The sequence below is a fragment of the Sciurus carolinensis genome, chromosome 11 (assembly GCF_902686445.1).
Source record: "Sciurus carolinensis chromosome 11, mSciCar1.2, whole genome shotgun sequence".
Taxonomy (NCBI): domain Eukaryota; kingdom Metazoa; phylum Chordata; class Mammalia; order Rodentia; family Sciuridae; genus Sciurus; species Sciurus carolinensis.
The window spans coordinates 10036366-10050280 of NC_062223.1; the positions used below are offsets into that span (position 1 = coordinate 10036366).

Below are 13915 nucleotides of genomic sequence, written 5' to 3' on the forward strand. Positions count from 1 at the left end.
CCAGAAGCCAAGGCAGGCAGAACCGATTTCCCGCTGCGAGGGTGGAGCCCGAGCTGACGGCGGCCCGGCCCTAGGGTCAGGACCAGGGTGAACTTGCCGACCTGCCGGAACGAGAGCGCCGGGGAGGCTGGGCTGACTGGAGCCGCGGCGATAGGGGCGGGGCGGAGGCGGGACCCGTGGAGTAGAGGCGGCTTGGAAGCCGACCGCGGCGTTGCGCTCAGGGTCCCAGCCCAAGGTCGAGGGAAAGCGGCGAGCGAGCCCAGGTCCTCCAGTCCGGGCAGCGCCTCGCTCTTCTTGGCTTTCCCAGTGTCCTGCGGTGACCTGACTCCGGGAAACCCTTTCATGGACCTTCCCACACTCCCTGAGTGACCTTATCGTACTCGCGGCTCATCAGTCTCAGATCCTTGTTTCCAGCCCAAACTTGTCTCCTCTGCGGGCCAGCCCACTGGACATCGCCACAACGCCGTCTCTTAAGCCTCTCAAACTCGCCCTGTCCCAAGTGACCTCAGCTAGCCAACCCCAACCTGCCCCTCCTTCCTCCTTGTCCCAGCCATTACCCTGCCACCTTCTAGGGGCTCCGACCACTGTGGATGTCACATCTTCTGCCTTTGCAGCCAGTCATCATGAAGTCCTGGCCAATCCGCCCACTTCTCCCCCTCATCACAGCAATCACCTAGTTTGTCACCTCTCCCTCCCTCCAGGACTGCTGCCAGCCACATCTTCCCTGCAGCCAAATCTCATCTGTCACCCTCCCTTGAAACATCTATCAACCACACGACCCGGTCCCAGTTTTCTGCAGACACACCTCCAAAGTAACCAGAGCTTGCCTTCCACATTGCCACTTGAGAACTGCTTACTAGAGTCCCCAACCAAGAAAAGCTGGGCCGTGGCATTAGGAACCACTGTTCCAAGATGGTTTGTGCACCCCTCACCACTCTTCCTGATTCAGCTCCAGCTACTTGAATCCGGGATTCCTGCGCAGTGCCAAGACCAGGTCCTACTGGGTACCCTTGACATCGATGCCTGGTCAACCCCAACTCAACCTTTAAAACTCAGTCCTTGTGGCATCTTCTCCATGAAGCCTCCCTCATGGTCCCTGTTACTTAAAGCCCTGCTCACCCACCAGAGTCTAAGTTAACAGAGACTTGTGGCCTAGGTTTCAGCAGAGTAAGCTTCACCAGCCTAGGGAAGGACCAGGATGAAGCAGGTGATGTTGGATAATTCAGTGCCCTTTCTGGGTCTGATTGGAAACTTGGAAAACACAGGGTTTACACAAAGTCCAAGTTTGAGCCTGATGATGCCGCTCAGCCTGGTAGGGGATCGTGGACCAGTAAGCAGAGAAGAGGGCTGAGGGCCAGGGTCCCCTGGGATATGGATTAGAGAAGGTGCCACCCCTGGAACTGGGCCTTGCAAGATATGGTCAGGTGGTCAAAGGAGTACCAGAGTGTGGCCTTCCCTGAGAGCTAGCCTCATGAGGCACAACTTCTCCTTGATCCCTGAACTCCGTCCTCCCCTGCCTTGAAGATCTACTCTGTTTCTGTCCCTTATTTCAATCCTCTGGGCTTGGTTCCAGAACCAGGAGACCTAAGCAGTGTAGGTGTGGAGTATGGAAATTGGCCACCAATTTCCCAACAGAACCAAATGTTTGTGGGGGAGAAGCCAAGGGGTGGCCTAACCTCAGAGACCCCCTCAGTGCTAGCCCAACCCTAGGCCAGTATTCCTAGGGCCTGTCCTTCTGATTGGTCCTGGGCGCTTCTTGTGGCCTCAGGGGCACCCCCAAATACATCTTGAACACGTGTACAGACGCTGATACTGTGGCTTCTTTACTCCCTTACATCCCCTTATCTCCACAAAATATTTACAAACAGGGACGTGTAGGGGCACCTTTGCCACCAAATGGGCTGGGGAGTTGGGGCAGTGCTAAGACGCGCCTTGGCGCAGGGAGAGATCCTGAGTAGGGCCCAGGGCTGGTGTGACCCAGGTGCCCTGAAGGGCCCAGGCAGTTCGAAGCAGGTCCAGTCAGGCTGGGGCTGCGGATGAGCTCAGGCCAGGTCGGTAGTGGGCGAGCCCAACTGCTTGGAAGCCAGGAGCAGGCGGGTGGCAGCGCTCTCCGACTCAGCCAGTAGCCGCTGGTTGTTGTGCCGCAGGCTCCGCACCTCCTCCTCTAGGGCTGCCCTGTCTGCCTTCTCCTGTGTGTGTTGGGCGGGCAGGAGCGGGAGTCAGAGCAGCCACCCCTTGCCTGTGGTAGCCCCATGACTCTGCCAACCCCAGGCCACGTCGTCACCTTCTGAAGGTCCTCCTGCAGCTTCCTGAGCATGGACTCCAGGTGAGAGACTTTCTCTGACAGGCTCCCAGGTTCTGGCCTGAGGACATGAGGTCAGAGAACTCAGCAGGACCATTACAGGGGCAGCACCACAGGCTGGCTCCCAGAAGCCCCTCAAGTGTGTGGGACCCACCCCGTCTTCTGAGACTTAGGTGGACAATGCTCAGCTCCAGTGAACACACACAAAGGGTGGCACATGGGCATATAGAGGGGCTATGTGGGGAAGCCTTACTCAGCATCAGACTTTGGAGTTCCCTTGGGGTCTCCGCTCTCTGGGATGGGCTGTCCTGTGGGACAGAGGGGCCATGTGGGCAGGTCTGAGAGGGAGAAAGAATCCCATCCTGGCTCTTCCTCCCAGCACCCGGTGGCCTCACCCTCCCGGGACAGCGACTCCAGAATGGTGTTGCAAGTGGAGGCAATCTCCGAGATGGACTGCCACTCATCCTCCAGGGTCTCACTGCCGGCCTCTGACATGACTGTGGGCACAAGGAGGGGGCTCAGCAGAGGGAGGCCCACAGCCACCGTCCGATGCCCTGCCCGTCGCTCCAGACTCACTCTTGCTGATGGAGTTCCTCAGAGACAAGGTTCGTGGCAAGAAGGAGGCCCTCAGTTCTGGGGCTGAGTCTGCTTTGTCCTCATGGCCACTGGGACTGCATGGCCGGTCCTGGGGGCAGAAGTGGATATTGATGCAGTGATACCAACTGCCACCTCTGTGCCATTGGGCTCCAGGGCCTTGTTTCTGCTCACCTTGGAGGGGGGTGTCTCTCTGCCAGCACCAGGCATTGATGGCTTGGCAGTGGTGGCCAGTAGGAGGTCTGGGGTGGTGTTGGGCAAAACTGGGGCCTCATCTGACAGGGAGCTGGGAAGAGCAGGGGTGGCTCAGACCTGGAAGCCGGTTTCCCATAGCCTCGCCTGCCCAGGCCCCACCAAGCTGGCCAAGAAGGTGCACCTGCGGGGCGATGCTGGGTTCTGGCTGTGCAGGAACTCAGTCCTCTCTTCTGCCAGATCCCCTGCCCCCGGAGGGCCACTGCCGTCCTGCAGGCACAGGCGCAGCAGCTGCTTTGTGGTGGGCAGGAGGACCACCTTGGGGGTCTCATCCTGCACAGATTCTGCAGTCCCCCGCCGGCCTGGTTCCTGCAGAGACAGCGTGTACAGCTCCGAGAAGCTCCTGAGGGAGATGGGAAGGGACGGCATCAGGAAGGGCTCCCCAATGCCCCAGTGTCCTGCATCACCAGCACCACCCCCAGCTGCTGCCAGAGGCACACTACCAGGGGAGAGCTACCCAAACTCCCCAAGAATGGAAAATGTATGCCTGGTTGCTGCCCATTCTTCCAGAGCTAGGCTCAAATCCCAGGGTTGCCCTGTGTATCTTGGGCAAATCACTCCAAATGTCCACTTATCCATCTATGAAATGGGATAGTAGTACTAAGCTTGTATCATGTGAGCTAAGAATGATTTAAATGTTTAAATAATTGAAAGAAACCAATAGACTATTTCATAACAAGTAGAAGTTAGTCCAAACAGCACAGTTTGACTTCCAATTTTTGGACCTTGGGATAGGTTGGTTAATTGGCAGTAACCCCTTCATAAGGCAAGCAGCATCTAAATAAAATCCAAATACTTCAGTGTCCATAAATAGTTTTTGTGAAACTCAGCTGCACTTATTCATTTACCTACAGTGGCAGAGTTGAGTAGATGTGGTGGAGACAGGACATCCCAGAAAGCCTAAAATATTTACTGTCTGGCCCTTTACAGGGCAAGGTGGCCTATGCCTGGCTTAGCAGAGGAAGGGAACAATAGTGGGAGGGGATGTAGTGGCGGCCATCCAATCTTTTTTTGCAATGCTGGGGGTTTAAACCCAGAGCCTTGTGCTTGCAAGGAAAGCACCCTACCAACTGAGCTATGTCCCCAGCCCCCGTCTAATCTTTTGACCAGTGAAAGCAACAGTGCTTTATTAGTTCCACTCTGAGTAAAATGCAGTTCAGGGAGGCAAGGACACACAGGGCTCTCAAGAATGAAACGCATACACATGCGAATCCTGAGAACGCTGGTGGCCACACGGGAGGTACAGGCTGCCCAGTCCTCCCACCTCCCGGTATCCCCAGCGCCCTGACCTGCGGGGCCTGCCGCTCTCGTCCGGGGGCAGGACGGTGACGCAGACCTTGGGTGCAGAGCGCAGCAGATGGGCAGCAGCCTCGGGGCCAAGGCTGGGCAGTGTCTGGCTGCACACTCGAAGCAGGCGCGCCCCGGGCCGCAGCCCGGTGGTCTCGGCAAACGTGAAGCGCTCCACGTGAGTGATGAAACCCTCAGGGTCCACCTCGAAGCCCAGGCGGCCTTGGCCGTCGCGGGGCAGCGCCAGCTCGCGGGTCTCGCAGCCGCGGCTCACCAGCTGCAGACGGGGCGGGGAGTGGGCGGGGCTGCCAGGGGGCGGGCCCGCGCCAGCCCCCGCCCTGCCCTGGGCCACCTAAGACTTTCACCGCCCTCCCTGGAAAGTATTAGCGACTCAACGGTCAGGTTACTACCCGAGGCTCAGACACCAGAGGTGTCCTGCTGGAGCTTAGAGTTCACTAAGTTCCCAGGCTGGTTTTGCCTCATTCCCCGACTTTCCCTTTCACAGGTGGCGGGGGCGCCAAAACAGGTTTCGACCAGGCGCGCGAGGGTACCCTGATGGCCAGCGCCCCTGAACCCCATGCTTACTCCCTGGCTGTTTCCCTCAGGCTTACCTGCAGGCGCGCCACGACCTCGCCCACCGCCTGACCCGGGGCTCCTTCGAACCGCAACGTGATCGCCTCCCCGCGGCCGTGGTACAGGTCGAGCTGCTGCTCAGAGAAGGTCCAGGCCAGCACATCGCGGCAGGCGCAGTTGAAGACTACGCGGCCATCCCGTGGCGTCACCAGCACCAGTGCCTCCGCCGAAATGCCCAGCAGGCAGGGCACCTCGGCACTGTCAGGGCCTCCTGCTTGGGCTCCGGCAGCAACCCACGCCCCTGGAGCTGCGCGCACGCCCCACATCAGTGCACCCGCCGCCTGCAGCTCAGTGCCTGGTCCCCGAGGGGTCGCTCGGCGCCTGCCACCCAGGGAGGGCAGGCCAAAGCGCGAAGCTGAGTCTAGCGACGTAGTGGTCACCTCGTTGGTAGCCAGGTCCTGTAAGTACTGCTGGCGCGTGCGTGTGGCCATGGCGTGGAATTGGCGTGCATGTGCCGCCGCCTGCTCACCATTGAGAGCCTTGGCGAGCAGGAAGGCCCGAAAGTCAGCGTTGGCTGCAAAGGGGCCTCCCCCGGGGGGCAGAGCTGGTCCAAAGGCTGGAGTGTCCTGGGTGCGGCTCACAGCCACCCTGCACAGAGGGAAGCTGCAGTGAAGGACAGCAGGGGGCGTCCTGGACCCAGTGCCCATGGGAAGCCTGGGACAACCCGGGTGCCCACCTGTAGGATGTGTGCTGCGTGCAGGGAGCATGTGCCCGCACCACTAAGAACACGTGCTGGAAGTGCGAGCGGATGGTGGTAGGGCAGAAGGGCTTGCTGCCCGGCTCCTGGAACACGATGGTCACAATGTCATTGCCGATGTGACGCTTCCTCAGGAGCTGGGGGTTAGATGGCGGGGGCGGGGGTGAGAGGGGCTGTGTATGCTCAAACCCCTCATTCAGGGAGGGCAAAGCCTGGGCCTGACTGGCTTCCCCACCTATCCCTGGTGAAGGCCTAAGGTGTTTGTCTGTCTTTGGGAAGGTGCTACCAGAGGGCAGGGTTGCAGGAGTCAGGAGTGCTCAGGTCAAGGTCAAGTACTGCCACCCACACAGCACCCTCCCAGAAACCCCTGGCCATTCCCCACCCATGCCAGCCCCTTCACACCTGCTGCTGGTTATTTGGGGTGTAAGGCAGCATCGTGGACACGTGGAACATGATCTCATGGTCCTGGTACGTGGTGTAGAGGGAATGTGTGCCTGTGGAATCCGCTGTAGCCAGGAAGTTGGGGACATGGAGGGGGAACAGAGGGAGTCCAGATGGCTTGAACCTGCCATCTCTGTTCACACTTAGGAGCCTCCATGCTCCAACAACAGGTAGACAACCCCTTCATGCCACCAGTCAAAGCCTAAGTCACAGGGTCTGAGGGCTTCAGCTTGGCTACTCCCCTCCCCTCCCCAACAGGCTGCAGCCTCACCCCAGGGTGGAGCAGGGTCAGGACAGGGGTATCGAGATAGAACCAAGACAGAAGTGAGAATGGATCTCAGAGGGAGACAGAGGTGGGGTGGGTGTCCTAAGAGGGAATTGACAGCCTGAGCAGGTGGGGCATGCTGGCGGTATGGAAGGTAGGCAGACGCTCTGTAAAAACAACTCCCAGAGGGCCTTGGGGCCCGACCATCCAGGGAGGGGGGGTGCTCCCCTGGAGGATGGCTTCCGGAATGTGTTGGAGGGGTGTTACCCCCAAACCACTGGGCCCCAGCTCAGGCAATAGGGTCCCAGGGCCTTGGAAGAAAGCTGAGCCCTCCTTCCAGGTCACAGCCTGGCTTTGCAGTCCAACATGTCCTCAGCCCCAGACTCTTGACAAGGAGTGACAAGGGACACCAAGAAAGCCTGTCCCTCAGCACAGGTTCTACCCTACCCCTCTGGTCCCCAGGGCCTCACTTTTGGTGTCCAGCTGGGCCCGGTAACTCTCAAAGCCTTTGAGCCGCACCACATCACCCAGCAAGGTGAGGAACTGCGTGAAGGCCGCCCCTGCTTCCTGGTTGTTGTACATCTCCTCCTCCGAACCCTGGCCGGCCCGGCAGTACAGGATGCCCACCTTGCGCTGGAAGCTCAGCTGGGGAGAAGAGGGTGGCAGAAGGCACAGGCCTCAGTATCCCATCACTCCCACCCCCACCACGTTATATGCAACGGTTGAGACCCTGGCCCAGGGGCTTGGCCTTGAGTCCCAGTCCTTTTTGAGCCACTTCTGCATCCTCACTAACAAGCGAGAACAGTCTACTCAGGAGGGCAGGCAGGGAGGAAGGGGGTGAGTTCTCCCACGACATGAGAGCAGCTGATTCACACAAGGCATTCATTCCCCAGAAACGTTCACATTGCCATCCTCCTTGACTCGAGGCTGGACCATCCTCCTCTTCCTTGAGTTGGGGTGCCCCCACCCCAGCCCTGTAAGCCATCTCTATTCCCAGTCCTTTTCACCTGTGGATAACCACACATAGCTCGGCTCTCTGATCCCATTAAAGTGACCCTGGGGTCTCCCCCAGCTCTTGCATCCCTTCTGAGCTCAGAGCTAGAGCCGGGCACGAGTGAGCCCTGGGTTCAGGCCCCAGCACCACACACACACACACACACACACACACACACACACACACACGGACCTCGATTTCTCCTACAACCCACAGATACAGCCTCGTCCTGGCACTGCTGGGCCACACCTGGCTCTGACAACCGAAGCCTCACCTTGCCCGGGCCTCTTCTCTACCTACGTTTCTCCCCTCGGTGGCTGTGGTGGCCACCTCCAGGGGAGGACACCACTTCTCTCTCTCCAGCCCAGACCCATCTCCCAAACTCCAGGCCTCTTTCCCCAGCTGCCAGATGCCCTGCCAGCACTTTGGCACCTCACCTCCTCCCTGCAACTCTCTGGTCCCTTGTCCCTCTTCCAGGGTCTGGCTCCATAAAAACACCATTCTCAGGAGCCAAGAAGCTGAGGAATCTCAATCTTCCCCTTTTCAGTCAGTCACAAGGGCTACTACCGGGACTGTCACCTTCTTGTCACCTCCTCCATCATCACCACCAAGTACAGCCTGGATAATTGTAAAGGCCTCAGTCTGGCCTCTCTGCCTCTGCCCCAGCTTAGTCTCCTGTAGCCAGAGGGTCGCCGTGCCTCTCAGATCTGCCCTAAAACCTGCCACAGGACCAAAAGCAAGCCTCTTCCACAACCCCTCGAGCCCTCCTCCACCCACACTAAGCTGCATGTGACACTCAGTCTCAGCCATCACACAATTTCTTTCTCTAGCCCAGACGCCATGCTCAACCCTGCCTGCAGAAAACGCCCGCGCGTCTTGGCTGCAGCTGCTGCACTGCCTCCATGGTGGGAAACCCGGCCAAGGAAGGGCGTCAGCACCAGCCCGCCACAGTATCTTGCTGATGTCCTGTGCCTGTCTTTCAACAATTCTCCGTGGGTCTCTCTCCCACACCCACTGTGAGCTACTCAAGGAAAGCACCTGGCCTGGACCCGTCCTCAGCATCCAGCCTGCGGCCTGACACCAAGAGTACATGAGACATTTGTTGAATGATAGATGAAGGACACAGAGGACAGTCAGGCCAGGGGGCAGCTTTCAGCACAGGATAGCAAAGAACTTCCAGCTGGCCTGACTGTCCCAAAGCAGAACAGGAAACTTCAGGAAGAAGCAGCAAACCATATTGAAAGGAGACCAAGCAGGTGTTGCAAGGCAAATTGGCCAGGAATGAGGATGGGACAGCAGAAGCCCAGGGTCAGTCACACCACGGAGTCTGGGTCTTAAAGTACACTGCCTCACCGTCACGGTGGAGCTTTTTTTAAATGCATACTGGTACCCTGGACCTGGGCTGCAACCCCAGAATCTGCATTACTGAAAAGACCCTAGAGGCTTCGGAGGCTGTTGGTCTACAGATCTTTGAGAAGGCTGGCTCCAGATAAACCCTGACACTGGATGTGGACTGGCTTTCCTGGGGTCCCTGTCCAGCCTGGGATCAGGGTCAGGGCTAGGGGGATGGGCAGGCTGAGTTCAGACAGGGTCTAGATGAGTCAGGGCCTCCCGTCCTGGCCACTCACCACTTGTTCGTCCAGCGTAAGAAGGGTGCGAGGCACCTTGGGAGAAGCTGAGCCCAGACGCAGGCATGTTGGGCTCAATCGTGGTGCCACATGCTCCAGAAGTTTCCTTGGGGACAGGCCTCGTGGGGGGCCTGGTGGCAGTGCATCCTCTGAGATGGTGCCGCGGAGGGTCCGGAGCTGTAGTGGTGTAGGGGCACTTAGGAATCATACGGGGTAAGGATGAGGGAACCCTGGTCCTGATCCCGTGATCCCGGCCCACCTGTGTGGTCCTTACGATGATGCGGTAACTGTGTTGGGTACTACCTCCGCTGCCTTCTTTCTCCTCCCGCCGCAGGCTCACTGCTACTGGGCCCAGAGCCTCATCCATCCCGAAGAAGTTCTGGTGTTCTGGAGAGAGGCAGGCTGTGGATGATCGGTTGGGCACCCCAGGCTGTCCCACCCACCGGGATCCACCACACCCATCACGCACCCATCTCACCAAGTGTAGTTCCTGGGCTAAGTCCTACTCCTTCTGCAGCCCTGCCCACATCACAACCTGCCCCAGGCCCAGGAGGCCAATGCCTGACAGCACCCAGGCTCAGATGCTGCCCTGGCCCCACCCCACCCCCATATTCTTCATTCCAAGGGAACCTGTTTTCATAACAAGGGTGAGAACAAGGTCTCTGAGTGCAGGCCTTTCAGGCCCTCATGAAATGTGGACAGGAAATCTCTCCCCAGCCTGGAGGGTTATGAGGATGAACCAAATGGAGGCAGAGGGGTGTGCCTTGGCTAGGGATGAAGGGCCAGGGCTTAGCCTTAAGGTGAGCCCAGCAGAGCCCTGGCTCGGCCCCTGTTCCTTCCTAGAGCTAGGGACTTTACAGGGGAAAAAAAAGAAAAGAAAAACAACCCCTGATCCCTACTGTATGCAGTTCAGGTGACAGGGACCTCTGTCCCAACCCCCTTCTCCCTCTCCCCCAGCCCATCTACACTCACCTTTGCCATAGAAGTACTTGCGGTAGTAGCCAGCACCCAGGTCTGCATGCTCCAGGCTGTAGGCTGCAGTTCGGTTTTGTGGCTCCTCCAGGATGGACACGGATGCGTTGGGCAGAGCAGGTGGCACAGGTGGGGACACCAGCCCACCCAGGCCTAGCTCGCCCTCACCCCCAAGCTCACTCACAAAGCCAGGTGCCCCAACCAGCAGGTCCGAGCTGGCAGCCTGGTCCTCGGCTGGGGCCGGGGTCCCAGAGCTGGATTCCATGTGGCTCCCTGTTCCCCGTGGCCATGGAGCCCAATCAAAGAGCATGCTCTGGACGTCATAGTGAGCAAACCACCGGGGCTCCAGCACTGGTGGGAAGGTGGGCTCTGGCTCCTCGGCCGGCAGCCCCAGCAGGGCCAGTGGGTCAGTGAAGAGCCGGGTGGGGGCTGCAGCAGGACGGCTGGCCTCCTCATGACTGTGGGCTCGGGCCCGCGGGCTGGCTGGCGTGGGGGGCCGGGCCTCGCCTGCATCACTGCCGCTGCGCAGCAGAGGGCCCCGAGCTGGCCTTGGCTCGAAGGTGTGTGGTGTCAGTGGGGGCCGGGCTGGCTGGCGCAGCTTACGGGCGAAGAGGTCATCGGTGGGTGCTGGGGCCATGCCCCGCCGAGGGCTCCCCACACCGCCAGCCCACATGGGCATGCTCTGTGGGCCTGACTCTCTGGGGACTGGATCGCATTGGCGGAAAGGGGTGTTTGGTGCCCAGCCTGGCAGCCGTTTCTGCCCTGAAGGAGGAGAGGGCTGATCAGAGGGGCCTGGGGAGAAAACAGGAACCCAGGCCCCCAGCCTGGTCTTCCACCACCCCGGTTGGCTTCCGGCCCCCTCCGAGACCATCAAAGCTGCTTCCGCTTTCCTGGCCACTTCCTTGTCTGCCTAGGGCTGAGGTTTCCAGCCCCTTCCCCGGCTTAGTGTGGGCTGGGCTATGGTGCCTTGGCCCTGAGGGTCCTAAGTCCTGGGCAGCCCTGGGGCTGCCAGCTCCCACCCACACACCTTTGCTTTGGCCTGGGCCCAGAGTGAGGGTCCCCACCAAGGCTTGGCCCAACTGGACAGACAACTTGGTTTTGGCTGGGACGGGAAACCCATGGGGCCACTGGTGTCTGGGTCCTGCCTACTTGACAAAGGGAGGACGTCCTGTCCCCAGAGACCTTCCTCCTGCACCTCCCACTTCCTCCAGGGTCCCTGAAGACCTGAGCACCCAGAGGCCTGCTCTCAGAGCCCTGGCTCCTACAATCTCAATAATTCAGGGATGCAGGGGTTCCTGGGGATGGCCCCAGGGCCATAGGAAGGGCAAGAGGACTTCCTTTAACACAGGAAGTGGCCCCAACTTTGGGCCCAGCCCCCTTCCTGGCCCACATCATTAGGAAGGTGTTGGGGTCACTCAGGTCACTCGTGGAACCCAAGTCACCCTAGCTTGAAGGACAGACCCCAGGCCCAGCCTCTTGCAGGTTACTGTGCCCACACCTGGGAGCAAGAAAGGGCTTGCTGTCTAGATCCCTTTGCTAGAACTGGAATCCATGGGGACCTCTGCCTACATGGTCTCAGTGATGTGGACAGGGAAGTCTGAACCTCATGTAACAGAAGGTCAGTCAGGTTCAGAAAGCAGATGCTCTTGCCTAAAGCAATTCCATGTGAGAAAAGGACTGTCAATCTCCAGGGCCTTAACTGCTCCAGCACACTCCTGTCCCTGTGCATAGAGGGCTGGGCATGTGGCTCAGTGGTAGAGCACTTGGGTTCAATCCCCAGTATTGAAAAACAAACAAAACAAACCCCAAAAATGAAAAAAAGGAACCTGTCTGCGTAGGTGTGGGGCAGGTGGGGGTTGGGCCAAGCAAGGCTCTCGGTCTCACAGGATGTAAGACTGAGACACCCAAGGCCCCAGAGACCTGCTGAGCACGGAAATGAGGTGAGGCCAGGGGCAGGTGTGAAAGGTGGTGTGAGAACACGGCGGGGGTCACCCCCAAGTGAAACCTTTATGGAATGGGCAGCTAGGGCAGGGGCCTGAGGACTTTCAGCTGGCCTCCAGGACCAAACAAGGGGAGGCTGGCAAAACTCAGGGTGCCTCCAACCTTGGTTTCTTGGGACAGGCTCTGATGTGGACCGTGAGCCCCTGTTTTCTCATCTCTAAAGGGGGGCTGACTATCCCTGTCTCCTCCCAAGACTGCAGGAGACTGTGAGGAGGAAGAAGCCATCAGAGCTAGCTGTCTAAGTGCATGACAGATGCAGGCTCCAGGTGCCAAGCTCTGGGCCCGCGCAGGCTTGGGCTGGGCTAGGCATGGGGGTGGGTAGGAGAAGGCATGAAGGAGGGGGTCTGTGCAGGTACCTGCTGTGTGGGCTGAGCTCTGTACACGTGTGAGGGAGCTCTGTAAGCGTGTGCAGCCCAGCCCAGGGACCAACTCTTGCCTTGGCCCAGTGCCGGGCTCTGGCCCTGCCTTGGGGGTGTTCTTGGATTCTGCCCCCCATCCCACAGCTTTACACAGGGTCCATTGAGGCCGGGACATTCCTCGCAGTTTGTGTCACTTCGGGGGAAGGGGCAGCCCCGCCCCCACAGATCCGGAAGGCCTGGCTGCCCCAGGAGGCGGCCCTGGAAGCTTCCCAGCACATCTGGAGGTCATGACCCCATCTCTGCTGCCAGGGGGCCCGACAGATGTTTCCTCCCAGTCCAGGCTCAGGACGGGGGGCGGTGTGCAAAGGCTGGGGAGGAGGCCGCCCAGGGAGAAGGGGAGACCCAGAAGAGGGGGAGTACCCCTCAGCAGGAGGGGCAGTTGCCAGCGCCAGAGAGGAGTCAGGCGCCACTGAATCCACTCACCGGCTCACCAGCCGGGTTAAGCCGTCATGCAGAGGAGGGAGTGGGAGCCGTCGGACGGAGGCAGAGGGTTGGACGAGCTGACTCGGGACTGAGCTGGAGCGGGAGGGAGGTTGGGAGAGTGCAGGCAGAGAACGCGGTGAGGAGCCCCGTCTCCACCCCGACACCACCACCAGTGCCCGCGGCCAGGCCACCTTGTTCCTGTCTGGCCTGTTCCTGTCTGGCCCGACCGCAGGGCTCCCCAAACCCCGCTCCCACCAGTACCTCTGGAGCTCCCGCCCGATCACAGCTGCCTCCCGTGCCGCGTCCTGCTGCCTGCTCTCCAGCTACCGCTCCCGGCTCCGGCTCCGGCTCCGCCTGGGGGCGGGGCCATGCGGGGGGGCGGGGTCAGGCAGAGGGGCAGGGCGGGTTGCGAGCTGTCTGCGGCGGGAAGCGCCGGGGGCGGGGATTCCAGGCCTGGTCATGGTCAGACCCGTACTCAGCAGGCCAGCCCCAGCCCAGGCCTCCAGCCACCCTTTTCACCGGGCTCACGATCTGGCTGAGAAATGGAAACAAGCGTACCTGCTTTCCAGACCAACTAAAAGGGCTAGAAGACACCTAGCATCCAGCTCCAGTCCACCACTGAGCAGGTGCTCAGGATGCCAAGCCCCTGCCTCTGGGTAAACGCTCTACACATGCTGTTCATTTATTGTTAAACACCTTACAAAGGTGTCCTCATCTCTTTAAGATTTAGAGTATCTGAGGTTCAGAGAAAGGCTATGGCCAAGATCAAGGTTATGAATGTAGGGGCCACAGGGCTGGAAATCTTTGAACACAATGGAGTGGAAAATGGAACCACCATCAAGGGTTGAAAAGGGAACAGGATTGTGGGGCAAGGGACCAACTCATCTGGTCCCCGCAGTGGTCTGACCTCCATCTCCCACCATCCCTCAGCCCCCTTCTGTGCACATCCACCCTAACTTGGCCCCCATCGCTACCCTATACCCATTCTCAGAGAGAAGAAACTACCA

At 59.5% G+C, this 13915-nt stretch overlaps 1 protein-coding gene across 3 annotated transcripts; it reads right to left on the minus strand.

The window, feature by feature from the left end:
- Positions 1 to 1806: 1806 nt before the first annotated feature.
- On the minus strand, positions 1807 to 13256 carry Sipa1 (signal-induced proliferation-associated 1). Of its 3 annotated transcripts, none has more exons than XM_047518612.1 (17): positions 13170 to 13256; positions 12909 to 13001; positions 10066 to 10827; positions 9353 to 9480; positions 9094 to 9270; positions 6942 to 7116; positions 6168 to 6271; positions 5745 to 5902; positions 5047 to 5656; positions 4438 to 4712; positions 3273 to 3491; positions 3071 to 3182; positions 2879 to 2987; positions 2698 to 2799; positions 2556 to 2610; positions 2285 to 2363; positions 1807 to 2189 (listed from the first exon to the last, which is right to left on the minus strand). In XM_047518612.1, exons 3-17 carry the CDS (start codon positions 10742 to 10744, stop codon positions 2043 to 2045), a joined length of 3129 nt encoding a protein of 1042 aa, XP_047374568.1. In that variant the 5' UTR covers positions 10745 to 10827; positions 12909 to 13001; positions 13170 to 13256; the 3' UTR covers positions 1807 to 2042. The 3 variants fall into 3 exon arrangements, with proteins under 3 accessions (XP_047374568.1, XP_047374565.1, XP_047374567.1); XM_047518609.1 differs by having other exon boundaries at positions 2556 to 2640; XM_047518611.1 differs by lacking the exon at positions 12909 to 13001 and having other exon boundaries at positions 2556 to 2640; positions 13170 to 13249.
- Between the last annotated feature and the right edge of the window lie 659 nt (positions 13257 to 13915).